This window comes from Sinocyclocheilus anshuiensis, unplaced genomic scaffold, assembly GCF_001515605.1.
Source record: "Sinocyclocheilus anshuiensis isolate Anshui unplaced genomic scaffold, SAMN03320099.WGS_v1.1 scaffold3186, whole genome shotgun sequence".
Taxonomy (NCBI): Eukaryota; Metazoa; Chordata; class Actinopteri; order Cypriniformes; family Cyprinidae; genus Sinocyclocheilus; species Sinocyclocheilus anshuiensis.
In genome coordinates, this window is record NW_015539979.1 from 67,062 (window position 1) to 84,635 (window position 17,574).

General features: G+C 38.7%; 1 protein-coding gene across 3 annotated transcripts; it reads right to left on the reverse strand.

The window, feature by feature from the left end:
• Nucleotides 1-9,643: 9,643 nt before the first annotated feature.
• On the reverse strand, nt 9,644-14,333 carry LOC107687103 (heterogeneous nuclear ribonucleoprotein A1-like). Of its 3 annotated transcripts, none has more exons than XM_016484285.1 (11): nt 14,216-14,333; nt 13,468-13,590; nt 13,227-13,373; nt 12,829-13,039; nt 12,680-12,772; nt 12,435-12,506; nt 12,023-12,088; nt 11,763-11,929; nt 11,489-11,600; nt 9,749-9,818; nt 9,644-9,668 (listed from the first exon to the last, which is right to left on the reverse strand). In XM_016484285.1, exons 1-10 carry the CDS (start codon nt 14,225-14,227, stop codon nt 9,811-9,813), a joined length of 1,011 nt encoding a protein of 336 aa, XP_016339771.1. In that variant the 5' UTR covers nt 14,228-14,333; the 3' UTR covers nt 9,644-9,668; nt 9,749-9,810. The 3 variants fall into 3 exon arrangements, with proteins under 3 accessions (XP_016339771.1, XP_016339770.1, XP_016339769.1); XM_016484284.1 differs by having other exon boundaries at nt 11,489-11,617; nt 11,765-11,929; nt 13,468-13,587; nt 14,216-14,332; XM_016484283.1 differs by having other exon boundaries at nt 11,489-11,617; nt 11,765-11,929; nt 14,216-14,331.
• Nucleotides 14,334-17,574: the final 3,241 nt, after the last annotated feature.

Here is a 17,574-nt window from a genome sequence, read left to right on the forward strand (position 1 = left end):
CAAGTGACAACGGTGTACCAGTTCTAATGCTAATGTTCTGTCTTTGGCTGCACAGACGAGCACAGACGTCCCAGCCTCAGAGGAGACAACAGAGCAGTGCATTTTTTTTTTTATTTACTGTATATTGCTGCTGCCACACAGATCTAAAATAAACATGCAATTTATTTCCCAGCTGTTTACCTTATAATATGTCTCCTTTAAAGGGGTCATATTCTGGGGACACCAGAGACTTATGTTACATATTGTAAAAAGGGGCATAATATGTCTCCTTTAAAGGGGTCATATTCTGGGGACACCAGAGACTTATGTTACATATTGTAAAAAGGGGCATAATATGTCTCCTTTAAAGGGGTCATATTCTGGGGACACCAGAGACTTATGTTACATATTGTAAAAAGGGGCATAATATGTCTCCTTTAAAGGGGTCATATTCTGGGGACACCAGAGACTTATGTTACATATTGTAAAAAGGGGCATAATATGTCTCCTTTAAAGGGGTCATATTCTGGGGACACCAGAGACTTATGTTACATATTGTAAAAAGGGGCATAATATGTCTCCTTTAAAGGGGTCATATTCTGGGGACACCAGAGACTTATGTTAAATATTGTAAAAAGGGGCATAATATGTCTCCTTTGAAGGGCTCCTTTTCCTTTCTCTTTGGAGTGTTACAAGCTCTTGGTGCATAAAGAAGATCTGTAAAGTTGCAAAGACTAAAGTTTTTAGCAGCATCATATGACCCCTTTAAGGAAATGTAAAATTCTACATTTATTATTGATTCATTTTGCACACTATTGATCAAAGTGACATACAAGTAAATAAAATAAGGTCGAAGAATTCCCAGATCAAGTGCAATTTTTACAATCCTCATGCAGAATACTAAAGGAAATGAAAGGTAAAGAGAAAATAAATAAATAAAAACAGAGACAAACATTTTTTTTTTCTTTTGTCTGTCTGTTTTTTGGTCTGATTTTATTTGACCAAATCTCACTGTTCACATTTTAAACTACATTTGAGATTTCTGCTGTGGTAACATTGTAAATGAGCCCTGTAGCAATCTTTTGCAACATTCTCAGTCAACAAACTTAACCATAGAAAAGTTGGCACAGGTAACAGATGTTACTTTATTGCTCGTATGAGTTACAACAGTGGCCTGCAGGAAGAGGAGCTTCTGCTCTAATACGCTGCTGCCTGTATTTTCTGATTGATTCCTGAGCAGTGCTGAGTGTACATGGCTCGGGGTGATGATGGGCCGTTTGGAGAGGTGTGTCAAATGACAAACATCACAGATGTGTGACTGCATACTGATTTCTGTCAGCCTCAGGTTGTGGGTGTTACTACCACAGCCAGGTACACACACACCACACACACACACACACAGCACTCAGGTACCTGTTCACATTTTAAACTACATTTGAGATTTCTGCTGTGGTAACATTGTAAATGAGCCCTGTAGCAATCTTTTGCAACATTCTCAGTCAACAAACTTAACCATAGAAAAGTTGGCACAGGTAACAGATGTTACTTTATTGCTCGTATGAGTTACAACAGTGGCCTGCAGGAAGAGGAGCTTCTGCTCTAATACGCTGCTGCCTGTATTTTCTGATTGATTCCTGAGCAGTGCTGAGTGTACATGGCTCGGGGTGATGATGGGCCGTTTGGAGAGGTGTGTCAAATGACAAACATCACAGATGTGTGACTGCATACTGATTTCTGTCAGCCTCAGGTTGTGGGTGTTACTACCACAGCCAGGTACACACACACCACACACACACACACAAACAAATTTACAGTGATTACTGTGAACTTATTATTTAGCCAGCTGGCCTTTTGGGAAAGTTATTGTGTGAGTTGTAGTTCAGGGTTTCTGACCTGATCTTGACGTTAAACAGGCTCTTTCATGACTTTAGTCCTACGACAAAACTGTAAATAAAATAGGCTACTACATAAAAAGCAATATAGGCCTATACTCTATCATATCAAATATGGGATTTCTGTGGAACTAAAAAAAAAAACATTATTGTACATTTGTAATACTGTAAATGAAAACCTAGATTCGCAAAATGTTAAGCGTGTTACGTAAAACGTAACAGTGCTTATCGCTTGCATTTGGATGTCTTGATATATTTTCTATTTTCCATTAGCTTTTTATCAAACTCTGGTGCCACCGCATGGAAGCATTGCTGAATGATTTTAGTATTTTGGGAGCCACTGTTGCTTCCAGTAAAATTGCTCATATGTTTAGAAGTGTTAAGAAAATGTGACTAGCTCAGTGTTGCTTTCTGGAAACAGCAAGTGCCAGTAAAGAAAAAAAAGTGGCTTGGAAAAGATTAAAGCACATCAGTAAAATCTCTCGTAGCCACCACCAGTCACTAATCTCAAATCTATGAAGTTTTGCAGGGTATTTTGGTCCCCAGCAACACCTTGTCACTAAATCGAGTCTAAAATGAGGTATGTTCCTGTCTCTCACCATGTCCTGCTGATTCTGTCCACTTCAAACAGAAAACAGATGGACCGACAGATGGACACATGCAAAAAAATCCATTCCCCTCATTAAGCTGGACGCAACGCATCCATTCTCTTGGTTTAGAGAATTGACAGTAATAATCAAGGTAATAAAAACAGTTTTTTTTTTTAAGTTTCTCTTTTAAATAATACATTTTTAAAAATATAGATTATTTAAAATTCATCCCTTGCAGGCTGACATATGGTATTCACCAGGATTCTGTCCATACATTAACACCACAACATTTCTAGAGACTTCTTTACATAGACTTTACATAGAAGACACTTTTATTAGACAATAATGTCTACATGTAATGCAGCACAGATTTCCACATCGACTCATTTACAGTCCTAAAAAAAAAAGGAAAATGCTGTATTAAAGCATATTAAGGTACATTATTTTCAATCACATACTAGACATTTAAAGAATATACAGAGGTCAAAAAACAACCTTCCATAGATTACAGAATCACAGATCAGCCTTTGCTTAGAACTATGGACATTTCCAAATAATTCGATTTAAGTTATGGATATCAAGCAAAGATGTTTTGGCAAAAATAAAACACGGTTATATCAAAACTAAATAACAAACTACTAAATAACTACAAATTTGAGAAGAGCCTACAGCCATGTAATAACATATACTGCAACAAGCTTGTGTTGAATTGTTATTTGATGTGGTTTAGCAACACCATCATGTTTATATTCCCAGATGAGGAATCAGGTCTTGTTTCAGCCTCCTGTAAGAGGAGGGTCATACAGAAACACAAACCATATGGAAAAACCGAGAGGAATGAACAACAGCATTCATTCATAACTACATGGGTTAAAGTTAGGCTGAGGGGAAAGTTCAGCTAGCTATTACCCAGTTATGGCAATTACTTCAATGCTAGATTTTGCCTAATTTCTCACTCAACAGGGGAGAAGGGATAGAAACGGCTTCATCAAAAGTCGAGGCTTCTCATCAGACCAGGCATTCTTGGTTTAAAGAGAAGGGTAATAAATTAGACTCTTATTCTCTGCTTACTTTCAAATACACTCCTCCTCCTGGTATAGAGAATATGATACCACATTTAGTTTAACTTATATTATCTCCATGATCTAAAAAACAGGTGTTCTGCAGATTTCACAAAGGTAAATTTAAGACTTTTTAAAGACCTTTTTAAGACCAAGATGTTTGTCTAGAAAGCACAGAATGAGATGCATTACATATACTTTTTATATTAGATTTACTCCATTACATTTTAAATAATCTTTGAAAATAAATAAATAGTACAAAAAGGTTTGAATGTTCTTCCTCAGTATGTTTGTATTGTGTATATTTGTACTGTGTAAATGATAAATGTCTAAAGGCTCTTAAATCAAGATACATTTACTTGAGAAACAAAACTATGTAAGATACGTCTTGTTTTCTGTAAAAATGATCACAACTAATGAAGTAAATTCACGATTAAGAACAAGAACAAAAATCTGCCAAAGGGAAAGGGAAAACAAGTTTTCATACCCCCTTTCACAGATATTTGTTTTTGTTTTAAGCATAACATTTTAACAATTTTAAATTGGCATCTCAAATAAATGTATCTTGATTTAATGAGTTTTAGATATTTGTATTGGAAAAATAATATACTGATATTCAGTACCGTCGCAAGGGCTGTGCCAAGTGTGCGACCGCACAGGGTCTCGCGCGATCCTGGCCTGCATTTTATGTTGTTTATGTCTAATTTTTATTAGTTTTTCCACCCATTTTGTCCTTTGAAAGACTAAAATAGCCATAGCTGATAGACAGCATAAGACTCTGTGTATAAGAATGAGTAAAGCTGTTTGTTGTTAGGATGACAAAAAGTTTGAAATCTAACAGTGCTCGTCAATGTCAAAATGATCGAGATGGCCAATCAAATCAAAGAAGGCGGGTCTTACAGTCACTGTCACAACCATAGACTGTACAAAAACATGGATGTAGTATCCGTGACGTAACCCGTAGGTTTCCGAAGAGTGTTTTTGAAGCCTAAAGTAGGCGGAGCCGGCCGTCGCCATCTTGGCAGCGCGTCACTCCCGGATAATCGAAAATGGGTAAAGAGGCGGGAGCTGGTTGCTAAAACCACACCCACCTAGCTCGACGGTGGTGACAGCAGCAGCAATCCACCTGTCACTCAAGTGGCCACGCCCTTAATTATGCAGAACTTTAAGGCTTAATATAATTTAAACGGATGAGTTATAAAAAAAATTCACCCCCCACAGTTGTCATGAAGGGCAAAATTAGCAATATAGACCAAAACCACTTTTTTTACCAGCCTGTAAACATTTTTTCTGCTGTAAAGTTGGGCATTTTAACATGGGGAGTCTATGGGACGAACTCCCTTTTGGAGCCAGCCTCTAGCAGCCAGCCGATGAATTGCAGTTTTAGTTACTTCCGTGTTGGTTTCACGAGAGAGAGCGGGAGGTTGCCGCTTGGTCACAACGCAACGAGAGTTCGTGGAAAGATGTAAGTAGTACTGTATTAGAAAAATGTTTTACGATTGAAATTTTCAGCGACCGACAGTAAAAGACTATCTAGTAATGCAAATGACTCAACTTTTTATGAAATTTCGCCATTTTGAATTGAACATATGCGATCATGATTCATGTAAATCATAAATGAACAAGAGACGTTTGCGTTTTCGACTGTTAGACATACGAATAAGAGTGAATGTGCACATTTTAAAATAAAATATTATTTTTAAATAGTGTGAATTGACTACTACTTCATATGAAGAGTTCAGATGCAAAAGCCTCTAAAAGTGCCGATTGAAATTTTCTTCTAAAATTTGCATTTTTATCAGGCTCCTATAGGTTCAGTAATTTCACTTTAATAGCAATGAAGTTTCTTTTCTTTCCCATTAAAGTAAAATAACTGAACATAGTAAATGACTTAACTCAACAAAATGGTAAAATACATACATAAAGATCATGGTCACAGATGAGAACAAAACAGCGTTGGATGAAGTGGATTAGAGCCCTGTACGGGCCTCAAATATAAGTCCTAGCCCATAGTTTTTTTTATAAAGTTAATTTAGAAAAACGTTTGGAGCATTTTTTGTTCGTTAAATGCAAGTTTTTTTTTTGAAGTAACGACCAGCGGCAGACAATGAATTGATCATAGCCTATATGTTTGATCAATTTAGCCTTTTCAAATCGTCACGACTTGCCTAAAATAAAATCTATATATATAGTACCACAGTACAATGACTCCGTAAACTACCGTTAAACAAACATATCTGCCGTGTATTCACAAGTCCGCGTGCTTATATGTGTGTATTATGGCGTGGGGAGTGTGCAGCAGGGCTCTGGTGTGGATTATAACTGCGATCATATGCTGGAGTCACTGCAGCCTGATGGTGAGTTACTGATCCATTACACTAGCTACTCCTGACCATTATAACGCAGGTTAACACAATTATACTAGAGTCAAAGGAGCCTGATGATGAGTCTGAACACTGCCGATCGATTACCGTCCTCCTGATCTCTGATCACTTTGACCTGTGGCGTCTTTTTATTATTAGTCTAGTTTGGGTGCCATTGAATATGTGTAAGGATGAACTGTGTTGACCTGCTATCTGATCTGATCTGAGTGTATGAACAATGAAGACTTTTCAGATATGCACAAAGAGCAAAATATGGCCTACAGAAACAAGCTGTGCTGTTATATATGATGCTGAACTGATCCATGTATGTGGATGATCAATAGTGTCAAGAGTTATCTTAAAGTTATGTCTCGATTGCCCTGTTAGAAATGGGTTTGACCTATCCTATGTTGTACTATGCTGTCCTATCCTAAGTTTTGCCATACTTTTCTGTACTCTGCTGTAGTATTTCATTTTTTAGCAATTAACCAGAGAATCTTTGTCTAAAGCAGGGGTCAACAAACTCGGTCCTGGAGGGCCGGTGTCCTACAGAGTTTAGCTCCAACTCTAATCAAACACCTGAACAAGCTAATCAAGGTCTTACTAGACAGTACCGTCGCAAGGGCTGTGCCAAGTGTGCGACTGCACAGGGCCTCGCACCTCTAGAGGACCTCGCTCCTGGCCTGCATTTTATGTCATTTGTCTAATTTTTATTACTGTTTTCCCACCCATTTTGTCCTTTGAAAGACTAAAATAGTCATAGCTGATAGACAGCATAAGACTCTGTGTATAAGAATGAGTAAAGCTGTTTGTTGTTAGGATGACAAAAAGTTTGTGGTCCAACAGTGCTCGTCAATGTCAAAATGATCGAGATGGCCAATCAAATCAAAGAAGGCGGGTCTTACAGTCACTGTCACAACCATAGACTGTACAAAAACATGGATGTAGTATCCGTGACGTAACCCGTAGGTTTCCGAAGAGTGTTTTTGAAGCCTAAAGTAGGCGGAGCCGGCCGTCGCCATCTTGGCAGCGCGTCACTCCCGGATAATCGAAAATGGGTAAAGAGGCGGGAGCTGGTTGCTAAAACCACACCCACCTAGCTCGACGGTGGTGACAGCAGCAGCAATCCACCTGTCACTCAAGTGGCCACGCCCTTAATTATGCAGAACTTTAAGGCTTAATATAATTTAAACGGATGAGTTATAAAAAAAATTCACCCCCCACAGTTGTCATGAAGGGCAAAATTAGCAATATAGACCAAAACCACTTTTTTTACCAGCCTGTAAACATTTTTTCTGCTGTAAAGTTGGGCATTTTAACATGGGGAGTCTATGGGACGAACTCCCTTTTGGAGCCAGCCTCTAGCAGCCAGCCGATGAATTGCAGTTTTAGTTACTTCCGTGTTGGTTTCACGAGAGAGAGCGGGAGGTTGCCGCTTGGTCACAACGCAACGAGAGTTCGTGGAAAGATGTAAGTAGTACTGTATTAGAAAAATGTTTTACGATTGAAATTTTCAGCGACCGACAGTAAAAGACTATCTAGTAATGCAAATGACTCAACTTTTTATGAAATTTCGCCATTTTGAATTGAACATATGCGATCATGATTCATGTAAATCATAAATGAACAAGAGACGTTTGCGTTTTCGACTGTTAGACATACGAATAAGAGTGAATGTGCACATTTTAAAATAAAATATTATTTTTAAATAGTGTGAATTGACTACTACTTCATATGAAGAGTTCAGATGCAAAAGCCTCTAAAAGTGCCGATTGAAATTTTCTTCTAAAATTTGCATTTTTATCAGGCTCCTATAGGTTCAGTAATTTCACTTTAATAGCAATGAAGTTTCTTTTCTTTCCCATTAAAGTAAAATAACTGAACATAGTAAATGACTTAACTCAACAAAATGGTAAAATACATACATAAAGATCATGGTCACAGATGAGAACAAAACAGCGTTGGATGAAGTGGATTAGAGCCCTGTACGGGCCTCAAATATAAGTCCTAGCCCATAGTTTTTTTTATAAAGTTAATTTAGAAAAACGTTTGGAGCATTTTTTGTTCGTTAAATGCAAGTTTTTTTTTTGAAGTAACGACCAGCGGCAGACAATGAATTCATCATAGCCTATATGTTTGATCAATTTAGCCTTTTCAAATCGTCACTACTTGCCTAAAATAAAATCTATATATAAAACAGTTCAAGCATATCACAATGTTAGTTTAAATGTTTAACCTAGATAAATGTGCGGTTAAGACGCATTTCCAATCGTTTGTGCGGAGAGTGGAAGCTAAAGCACGCTTGACATGGAGGCGCCAGTGCGATCACTTGCATTTTTTTCTAACAGTGGAAACAATATAGTCATTTTTGCTTATAAAGGTAAGAGTAATACAGCATTCTAAACTGTAAAGGGTCCAGTTTTATTTGTGTGCACTCACAATATCAACAAAACGTTGTGCTTTTATAAAATAAAGAAAACAAACGCTTTCTGCCGTCTCGGTCTTGAACAGGAGCGCTTCACAATGATGAACCTAAACTCAGCGAATTGCCTCACAGACATGATAAAAATATATAGAAAGCTTTAAATTACTACTTTAAAAAATAATTTGAAGGATTTGCTGCAACACAATTTTGTCTGATATGTGAATTATTTATTAGCCTATTTTTTTTTTATCCATGCAGCAAATGCTTTAAAAATTACTTTATTGCACTCCAGATGCTTTTAAAGTACTTTTCACTATACATTTTAAGGGGTAGCTTGAATGTAAAACATTGTCATAAATTCGTTGTATTCCCATTTGTAAAATAGCCAACAAATTAATTGTTGTAGGCTAACCCCATCTCATGAAAGTGCGTATAGCATTGGCGTAATATTTCTATGCAGAAATTGACTTTGGCATGCAAAATACTGATAAATTCATAATTAATGGCATGGCTGGTTCACTCGACAGAAATATGGGACACACAGGCCTATGATAACTGCTGAAATGTTTGCGGGGCAAATCTCAGGTCAGTCTGAGCGCTCATGGTAGGCACAGTGCGTACAGCCATACACCTGCAGGCGCCAATGATGCAGATCTTACAATTCTTATGAGCGTGTGCATGACCGTGATTCATGCTCATGTCAGTGAGCACGGCATCACAATCGATCAGATGCGTGTTAAAGTTGCGTTCGTTACTATAGCAAATTCTCAGTCACATATAAACAAATATGATCATTTTGATTAATATAGTCAATAATAATAATAATAATGCATTGACTTTATTCAAGGCTTTTACCATCCTGTTACCATCATAAATCCCATTTAATAAAATAATGCAAACCATCACTTTAACAATTCAGCATCATATTTCTATGGCCTGTTATACTGCTTTTAATCCAAGTTGATAGGAGAAATCATGAAATATAACTAGGTGTAAAATCACTGCATTGGTAAATAAAGCATTTCATCCCATACCTGGTTTTAAAAAATTTTATTAAAACACTGTAAAAATGTTTTTTTTTTCTTTTATGCTGTCCAGCAGCTATTGTTTGGTGTTTGACTCTGCGCTCTGATAATCTGTGGGGGAAACCAAGAGAAAAAGTTTGTGCAAAGTGTTTTAATAAGGTTAGCAATACAAAATGACTTCATTTAAAACAGACACTTTCGGTTCATTTAAAACATATCTTACCAATTCAAATATTCTGACCATCTGCCAGCGTGGATAAAATGACAAAATAATTAAATGTTAACATGTTTGTGCAGTTGTTGTTTTGGGGTAGGCATCGGTCTTTAGCTACCCTATAAGTAAAGACAATAATAATTGAAGAACCAACTTACAGTATTTTAAAATATAAATAAATCTAATGAAATGCACTCACCTTCGAGATCACCAGCTATTTGTACTGGCGGTTACTGTGTTGCAGGTATAAAATCCACCAGTTTATATCCCTAGAAAAAGAATGAATGGACTTAAAACCAAAATAATGAGAGAAACAGAGACATGAAGCCAAGCACAGAAAGTGTATAGTCATAAGTGTCTCATGCACCACTGACACAGAAGACTACTTTTACAACATAAAATTAGATACCGAACCTTACTTAAAACACAGTTGAAAACTTGCTCACTGTGATAGTTCGGCACTCATGTTTTCACCACAACCACGAAAACAACCAAGCAACTAAATCTTTAAACTGTTACCTAATTTTGATGAGCACAAATAATTCACATGAAAGAAAACTAAAATTCTCCTCTTACCTACCAGTCTGGTATGTTAAATACCTTACTTTGGTAGCTGTTTCTCGCTAGTCTTACAACAGCAATCATCTGTTCTCAATAAGACTGCTGGCGATTCCAATAAGCTAGCCTCTCAGCTGGCTCATCCCAATGGCTAGCCTCTCTTCGATGGACCGCTTCTCAACAGTCTCTTCTCTTTGGCTAGCCTTTAAGCTGGCTCCTCCCGACGGCTAGAATCTTTGCTGGCACTTCATCAGATAGTCTGACCGCTTACGTGCAAGATTGCCTTCAGGCGGCAATTCAGAGTTGCTAAAAATCCTCTCATGGATTTCATTCCCCAGTGGAACTCCAACAAAAAACATCATTTGTCCAAAATATGAACTATGTGCTACCCATATGTTGCAAAATACACAAACACCAGGACGAGTGCTAGGCCCAATTGTAAATCGAAATGACCAAGCTAATTAAAGTTTTGCTGATGTTAAATTCGTAGATCTTGGATTTCTTTACAGGTTTTACACATTAACGTTACATTAATTATCCAGTAACCAAGGCTCATTAATGCTTTAACCAAAGGTCAAAGCGACTTTAGGGTAAGGCTTCAAATCTACATCGAGACAAAAACAATGTAGACAACAAAAACCAACAGCATCAGAACATGCTTGTGGGTCTGTCATCAGTCATTCATGCAACTGGGCGAGTACTCACAATTTACCAAATCAAAACACTGACGAATACAATTAAATAAAAAAACTGGAGCGGTTTATTTAATCTTGATTGGTGACTGTTCACATTAACAAAAAAAAAAAAAAGGAAAAAAAAAAACAAAACACAGACACCCTACTGGTTCAAGAGAAAAGCCAACACAACAATTAAACCCTGCATTAAATCTCGTTGGAATGCTTTGCACTTCACAGACATAAAAGGCAAAACTACAAACTAGTAAATGTCTTCCAGGACAAGAGTACTTTTTGAAAGTTTTTTTTTTTTTTTTTTAACCCCTTCAAACCCCCCTCTTTGTTAATCTGTTAGAATATGCATATACATCCTCCTTTTTTCATTAATCAAGGTCTGACATTATGTCGTGGGGATTTTTTCTATCTTGCTATTTTTTTTTAAATGCTTGATTTGTCTAATTATTTTCTTCAATAAATTCCTACTTGCCACCTATAAAAGAACCGTGATTGAGATGTGACACAAAAGCTGTGACATCTGTAAAATTTCATAAACTAAATATTTCAGTTAAAATAGTTCCTTAACTGCCGCGTTCTATAGACAAACTTCAGAACATTTCAATGTCCGAAAGAGCCTTAGTGGAATGGAAATGGTTTGAATTCAAATATAATTATTTAATACCATGTACAACACTGCAATGTTCACTCACCGCCATATGGGCCACCTCCGCTCCTTCCACCACCGCCGTAGTTTCCTCCCTTCATTGGGCCGTAGTTAGAGGAAGATTGATTGTTGTAGTTGCCGAAGTCGTTGTAGCCTCCGCCACCTCCAAAGTTGCCTGCAAAACTTCAGTGTTATTTGCTACAGAAGCAGCATGGTAGGAGAACCTTACTTGCATATCCTATGACTCGACACAAAGAGTTACAAAGCAAACCTAGAAGAACAAAAGTAAGAACATGGCAAAATGGTTCACAGGGTAACTGACCTCCACCAAAGTTGCCTCCACCACCACCATTGTTGTTGTAGTTATCATAGCCACCGCCGCTGCCACCGTAGCCTCCACCCTGGTTTCCATAGCCACCACCACCTCCGCCACCTCCTCCATAACCACGGTTGCCTCCATAATTAGGTCCACCTCCACCATAGCCGCCTGATAAAGAGATGGGAGATAAACATTATCATGGAAACACTGTTGAATGGTCAAATGTAATGTGAATCACATTCCTAAAGTCTTTATACATACCATTCCCTCCGTAGCCATTATATCCATCGCCTCCACCGTAACCACCTCTTCCTCCTCCATATCCACCTACAAAAGGGAAAGCATTTCAAAGTTAAAAACTCGTAAGGAACACTGTTGACCAGTAGTTCTCCAAAAGGTGGGTCAGTGTGTTATTGAATTTGAACCTAAATAATAATTTCCAATTATTCCATGAATAATGCATAGTACAAAGTGAAAAGTAGTAGGATTAATCTAACTACTTGGGTATGGATACAACTATTCACATTTGAGGATGTCCGCATAAGTCTGCATAATCTTTTACATTTTATGTTTAGTCGGGTAAGGACTTGGGGACAAAAAAGTTTGTGAATCTCTGCTACAGACCACTACAAACTATAAAACAAAAATGAGAACATAATATGCAAAATCGCACCTCCATATCCTCCACCTCTGCCAAAGTTTCCACCGCCGCCACCGCCACTACCACCACCTCCTCCTCGCCCGCCTATATGATGGGTTATATGAAAAGGTTATTTTTACACTTCAGATATTTTTAACAAAACATCAAAGAGCTATGCAACAAATCAAGACAGCTAAAATAAAAACGATTCTGTGATGCATTTTATTTCCACTGAGGTATATGCTATTGCATTTATTTTTCCAATGTGTAATAATTACCTCGTTGATTAATCGACACCCTGTTCATTTCCTCTCTGGAGAGAGCTTTCCTGACTTCACAGTTGTGTCCATTCACTGTGTGGTATTTCTGTACACAGGGGGCTGAAACTGCTATAGATAGTGGACACAAATGAGTGGCAGTCACTTACTGACAATCCTGTCAACAGAGTCATGGTCATCAAATGTTACGAAAGCGAAGCCCCTTCTCTTATCACTGTTCTTCTCAGTCATGATGTTCACCTCGTCAATTTTACCAAACTGGCCGAAATACTCGCGCAGATGCTCCTCATCCGTGTCTTCTTTGATTCCGCCCACAAACATCTTTTTAACAGTGGAGTGAGCGCCTGCTTTGCACGAGTCCTGAAATCAGCGTATGTAAGCAATTATTGCAATATACAAAAAATAAGTATAGTTATCCATTCACAAATATCACTAGATAAAAAGATGACATAACAACAATTTTAGTGGCAAATACCAGAACGTTATTTAATTTGATTTTATAAAAATGGGAACACTGATTGTAAGGTTTCTCAGAATGAACACCTACTTCTCTAGACACCGCCCTCTTGGGTTCAACAGCTCTTCCGTCCACTTTGTGCGGACGAGCGTCCATCGCTGCATCCACCTCATTCACCGAACTATAGGTCACAAACCCAAAACCCCTCGACCTCTTTGTGTTGGGGTCCCTCATCACCTGTGAGCAGAAAGGGGTAAAGAAAAGACATAAGCAGCTGGTTTCAGAGCCTGCTCTCGTTCATTAGCATGTGAATGCAGGCAGATGTACTCACCACACAGTCTGTAAGAGCTCCCCATTGCTCGAAATGGGCCCTTAGACTCTCATCTGTTGTCTCGAAACTGAGGCCCCCGATAAAGAGTTTTCGGAGCTGCTCAGGCTCACGGGGGGTCTGTTGCTGTGAGAATCAAAACCATTCAAATCAATACCCATATAAATGGCAACGTTACAAACAGCTCTAAATGTATGCTCCTATTCAAACAGACACAGCACATTTGGTTTCCCTGCACCCGTATGGCATAACACAAACCAAAGGAGCACTGAAAACAAGTTGCTTTAAAGCAAAGGACGCAAACTGAACTACACTGTTAATTCATAAATATCAAAACTGCCAATGCTATCGAGCTCTGCCGATATTGTGTCGATCAAATTGATCTGTGATGCAGGAGCGCATCTGCAATAGTGCGGCCTACAGCACCACCACAAATCAAATGTCTTTTTCGATGGAAAAATACATTTACGCAAAGAAACACTGATCTTAAGAAAGCACGGATGAATCAAAAAATGAAGTGTTGAAACAATTCAAAACAAAGGAATTGCGTTTTAGCTCGTGTGTCGATACGAGTCTCTGCAGAGAACAAAGAAAAAGACGAAGCCGCGAGGAAATGCGCGTTTTTACCAACAGCTAATTTCTCTAAATAAATTATCTCACTCTTTTACACTTGACTTCATAACAATCACAAAATACTTAACAGTTCAAATGCAATCTATATGCTACAACCATAATATCTTTGTGTTTTTACCTCTTTGGACATGGCGGTCTCCCAGTGACTGACAGCAGCCCTCGCACGGAATGCAACACTGTCAGTGCGCAGCCGCTAGCAGCTCGACGCGCTGCTGCTTCTTCTTCTGTTCGCATGGCGGGCTACAGACCGTCGTTCAAGGTGCATACTGCCACCTATTGGGTTGGAGTGTGTAAAATGCTTTATTGTTCTCTTACATTCTCCTTACAAGACCAGGAAAAAAAATGAACGAAAGGCCAGTAAAAAAATGAATGAAATTGTTTTCTCTTTGATGCCCTAACGACGTCCAGTTGATTCCTATTTCCTATTTCTAACATATCTTTAAATGCCCATTTCCTTACTTCTTCCCTAAATTTCCTAGTACATGCTCTACATTTCTTTTGCATTTATATATATACACATTATATATATTTCACATTATATACCCTGGAACAGAAGCTGCTCTGGAGCAGGTTATCTACAGAGAGCAAGTTACTATGGTTACTTACATACCCTGAAGGTAACCTCCGATTTTGGAACCGAAAGCTGAGGTTATCCGCTCGCTTATCCTCAAACATACCCGGGTATGTCACATAACCTGCTTTTTGGAATACCCCCCAGATGAGAATATATCTCTCCAGTCATTGTTTGATTGTGAATTGATGATTGATGATGTGAAGTTGAAAGTTGGATGGTGGAAAAGTTTCGTCAATTAAATGACTCCAAGACTAAAGTGTTAATTTTCTGGTCCTCCTGAATGTGCCAACATTCTCTCTAAAACCTTGGGTTCTGTAAATAACAGTGTAGGCACTCGTGCAAGAAATTTGGGAGACAGTTTTGACCCGGTACTCAAATTTGATAAACAAATAATCTCAGTTGTTACATCAGCATTTTTCATTTTAGGATGACTACCAAAATTAAATCTCTCCTACCATTTAGCAACTGTTATTCATGCATTCACTTCATCAAACTCGACTACTGTAACTTATTGTATTTAGGGGTCACTCAATCTTGTTTATCTCGCCTCCAGTTGGTCCAAAATGTCACTGTAAGGGAATTAAGCCTCAAACTTAGAATACAAAAACATTAGTACTTATAGTCTTACGGATGATCATTTGACATCATTTCTACAGGTTCTGATAAGTTAACAGTACATGATGTTTGTTTGTTTGTTTGTTTGCTTTTTTAACGCAAATGTGGTTAAGACAGTATCTTTGAGTTACTAAGTTCCATTCATAAGCAACTACAGTATCGTAAGGGTCATATAAGTGAGTCATAAATCTTGTGAGGGCAGCTATTGATTCTCCTGGAGACTGTTCCTTGGGTATGGTCACATGTCTATCATATTCTTAAACAAACGCTGCAAATATGGCAATATTTTTTCCCTTCAAGGTTGAGCTGCAGCACATCAATGGAACAGAATCATACATTCACACAGAGCACTTACAAACTTCCACACGCTACTCACTCTCATAGTTCAACATATAGCAACTAATAGTGCTATAAACTCTAAAAATAACCATAAACGTTAAGCATGTATAAGAGTTAGTGGAAATATGTAGTGCATTGGTCTTTACATGTCTCATACAGCTATCATTAGAACCACATAATAAAATGAATAAGAGCAAAGTTTAATCTACAACTCTCTTTCTATGAAATATAACATTTGATTATATAATGATTCAGCTGAATTATTACAAAACAAATACATATTCTCTGGAAGCTGAGCTTAATGAGTAAACACTGTTACTGCAGTATAGAAAATAATCACCCTCCTTTAAAATAATCACATTTTGTTGCTTTGCAGCCTGAAATGAAGACTGACACAGTTTTTGTTTTATCCAGCTCTATTTACTCAGTGCAACTTATAACACCCAAGTGAAAGATATGAGCTTCAGGAAGCTATGCTATATCATCATGAGGAGAAACTCTCCAATGCCTGTCTCACTGTAGATGATCTGGTTGCGCGGGTCACCGAACTCTTGGGCCGATTGCATCAGTTTGATTTCACCGAACAGTATACCATTCTGCCAGTGCCCGGACAAATATTCTCGAGCCATGCATCAATAACCTGCCAGTATATGCTGGCAAACCTAATAATTGTTGCTCTTTCATTGTACAGTGTGAGGTGGTGTTCTTACCTGCACAAATGGTCAAAAGTAGCTTACGTTATCTCACTAGTCGTTCGAGCTTGTGACTGGGGTGCTGCCATGTGGGATTTGCAGGGGCCGTGCTGTGAGGGTTTACGTGAGTTCAAGCTTGAGATGATCAAGGTCTTTGGTTAGTCAGTCTTCAGTAAGGAGACTTCTTGACAACTGGCAGTCCTTCATCAAGGTGGTGGATTACACCATTGGTTGCAGATGACGGGTGAAGGGAATCCAGCGGCACTGGCAGCTTGGCGTATTGAGGTCAAGGATGAGAGTTTCACAAATCACCTGCCCAGTGAGTATGGTCCCTTCAGGGAATCACAGTGAAGACCTAAACTTTTATTTATTTAACTCCCTCTGTATCCCTGTTGTTTTGGGTCACCCCTTGCTTTCCTCACATAACTCTCATAGTCACTGGACAACAACACTAGCCTGTCTTGGTGTCTTTCTTGTCATGCTACCTGTCTTGCATCTGCACTGTCTCCAGTCTCTCATCTAAATTTTTTGTTGTTTACGACACTACTATTTTGATCACACCGACAGTTTGATTTTGATCCTAAATGACAGTTTGTGGCAGAAGTGGATGCATCAGGGGTGGGTGACGGAGTGGTTCTTTCCCAAAAATACCCTTATGATAATAAGTTACATCAGTGGCTTTTGGGGAGTGGTAGCCGACCACCGAAATATGAAATATATTCAGTCTGCCAAATGGCTGAATTCCAGGTATGCTAGTTGGGCTTTGTTCTTTGAGCGTTCCTCCAGATACCATTTTGTCTCTCAGGGCATGTGATCGGGGCCGTCACCTGGCTCTAGCTGGAATCAAGGTGCCTGGGGAATGTCTGGCGGCTCTGCTATTCATGCCTGCTGTTGTCCACACTGCAGTTCTTTAGTGGGGTCACACCTCCAAGCTAATGTATTGTCCTGGTGTAAGGAGGTTGCTGGCAGCCATCCGTTAGTGCTTTTGGTGGCAGGCCATGGCATCTGTTGGTTCGTTAGGGTGTGCAACGTGTGCATTCAAAACAAGTCTTCTAATCAACCTCCTATTGGTCTGTTACACCCCCTTCTCTGGTCACCTATTGCCCTGGATCACTTATGGCGCTTTTCCACTGCGTGGTATAACTCGGCTCGGCACGGCTCAGTACGGTACGACACGACACGGCACGGCTCAGCTCGGTTTGCGTTTCCACTGCAGTTTAGTATCGCTTTAGAGTGGGCGGGATTATTCACATGTCA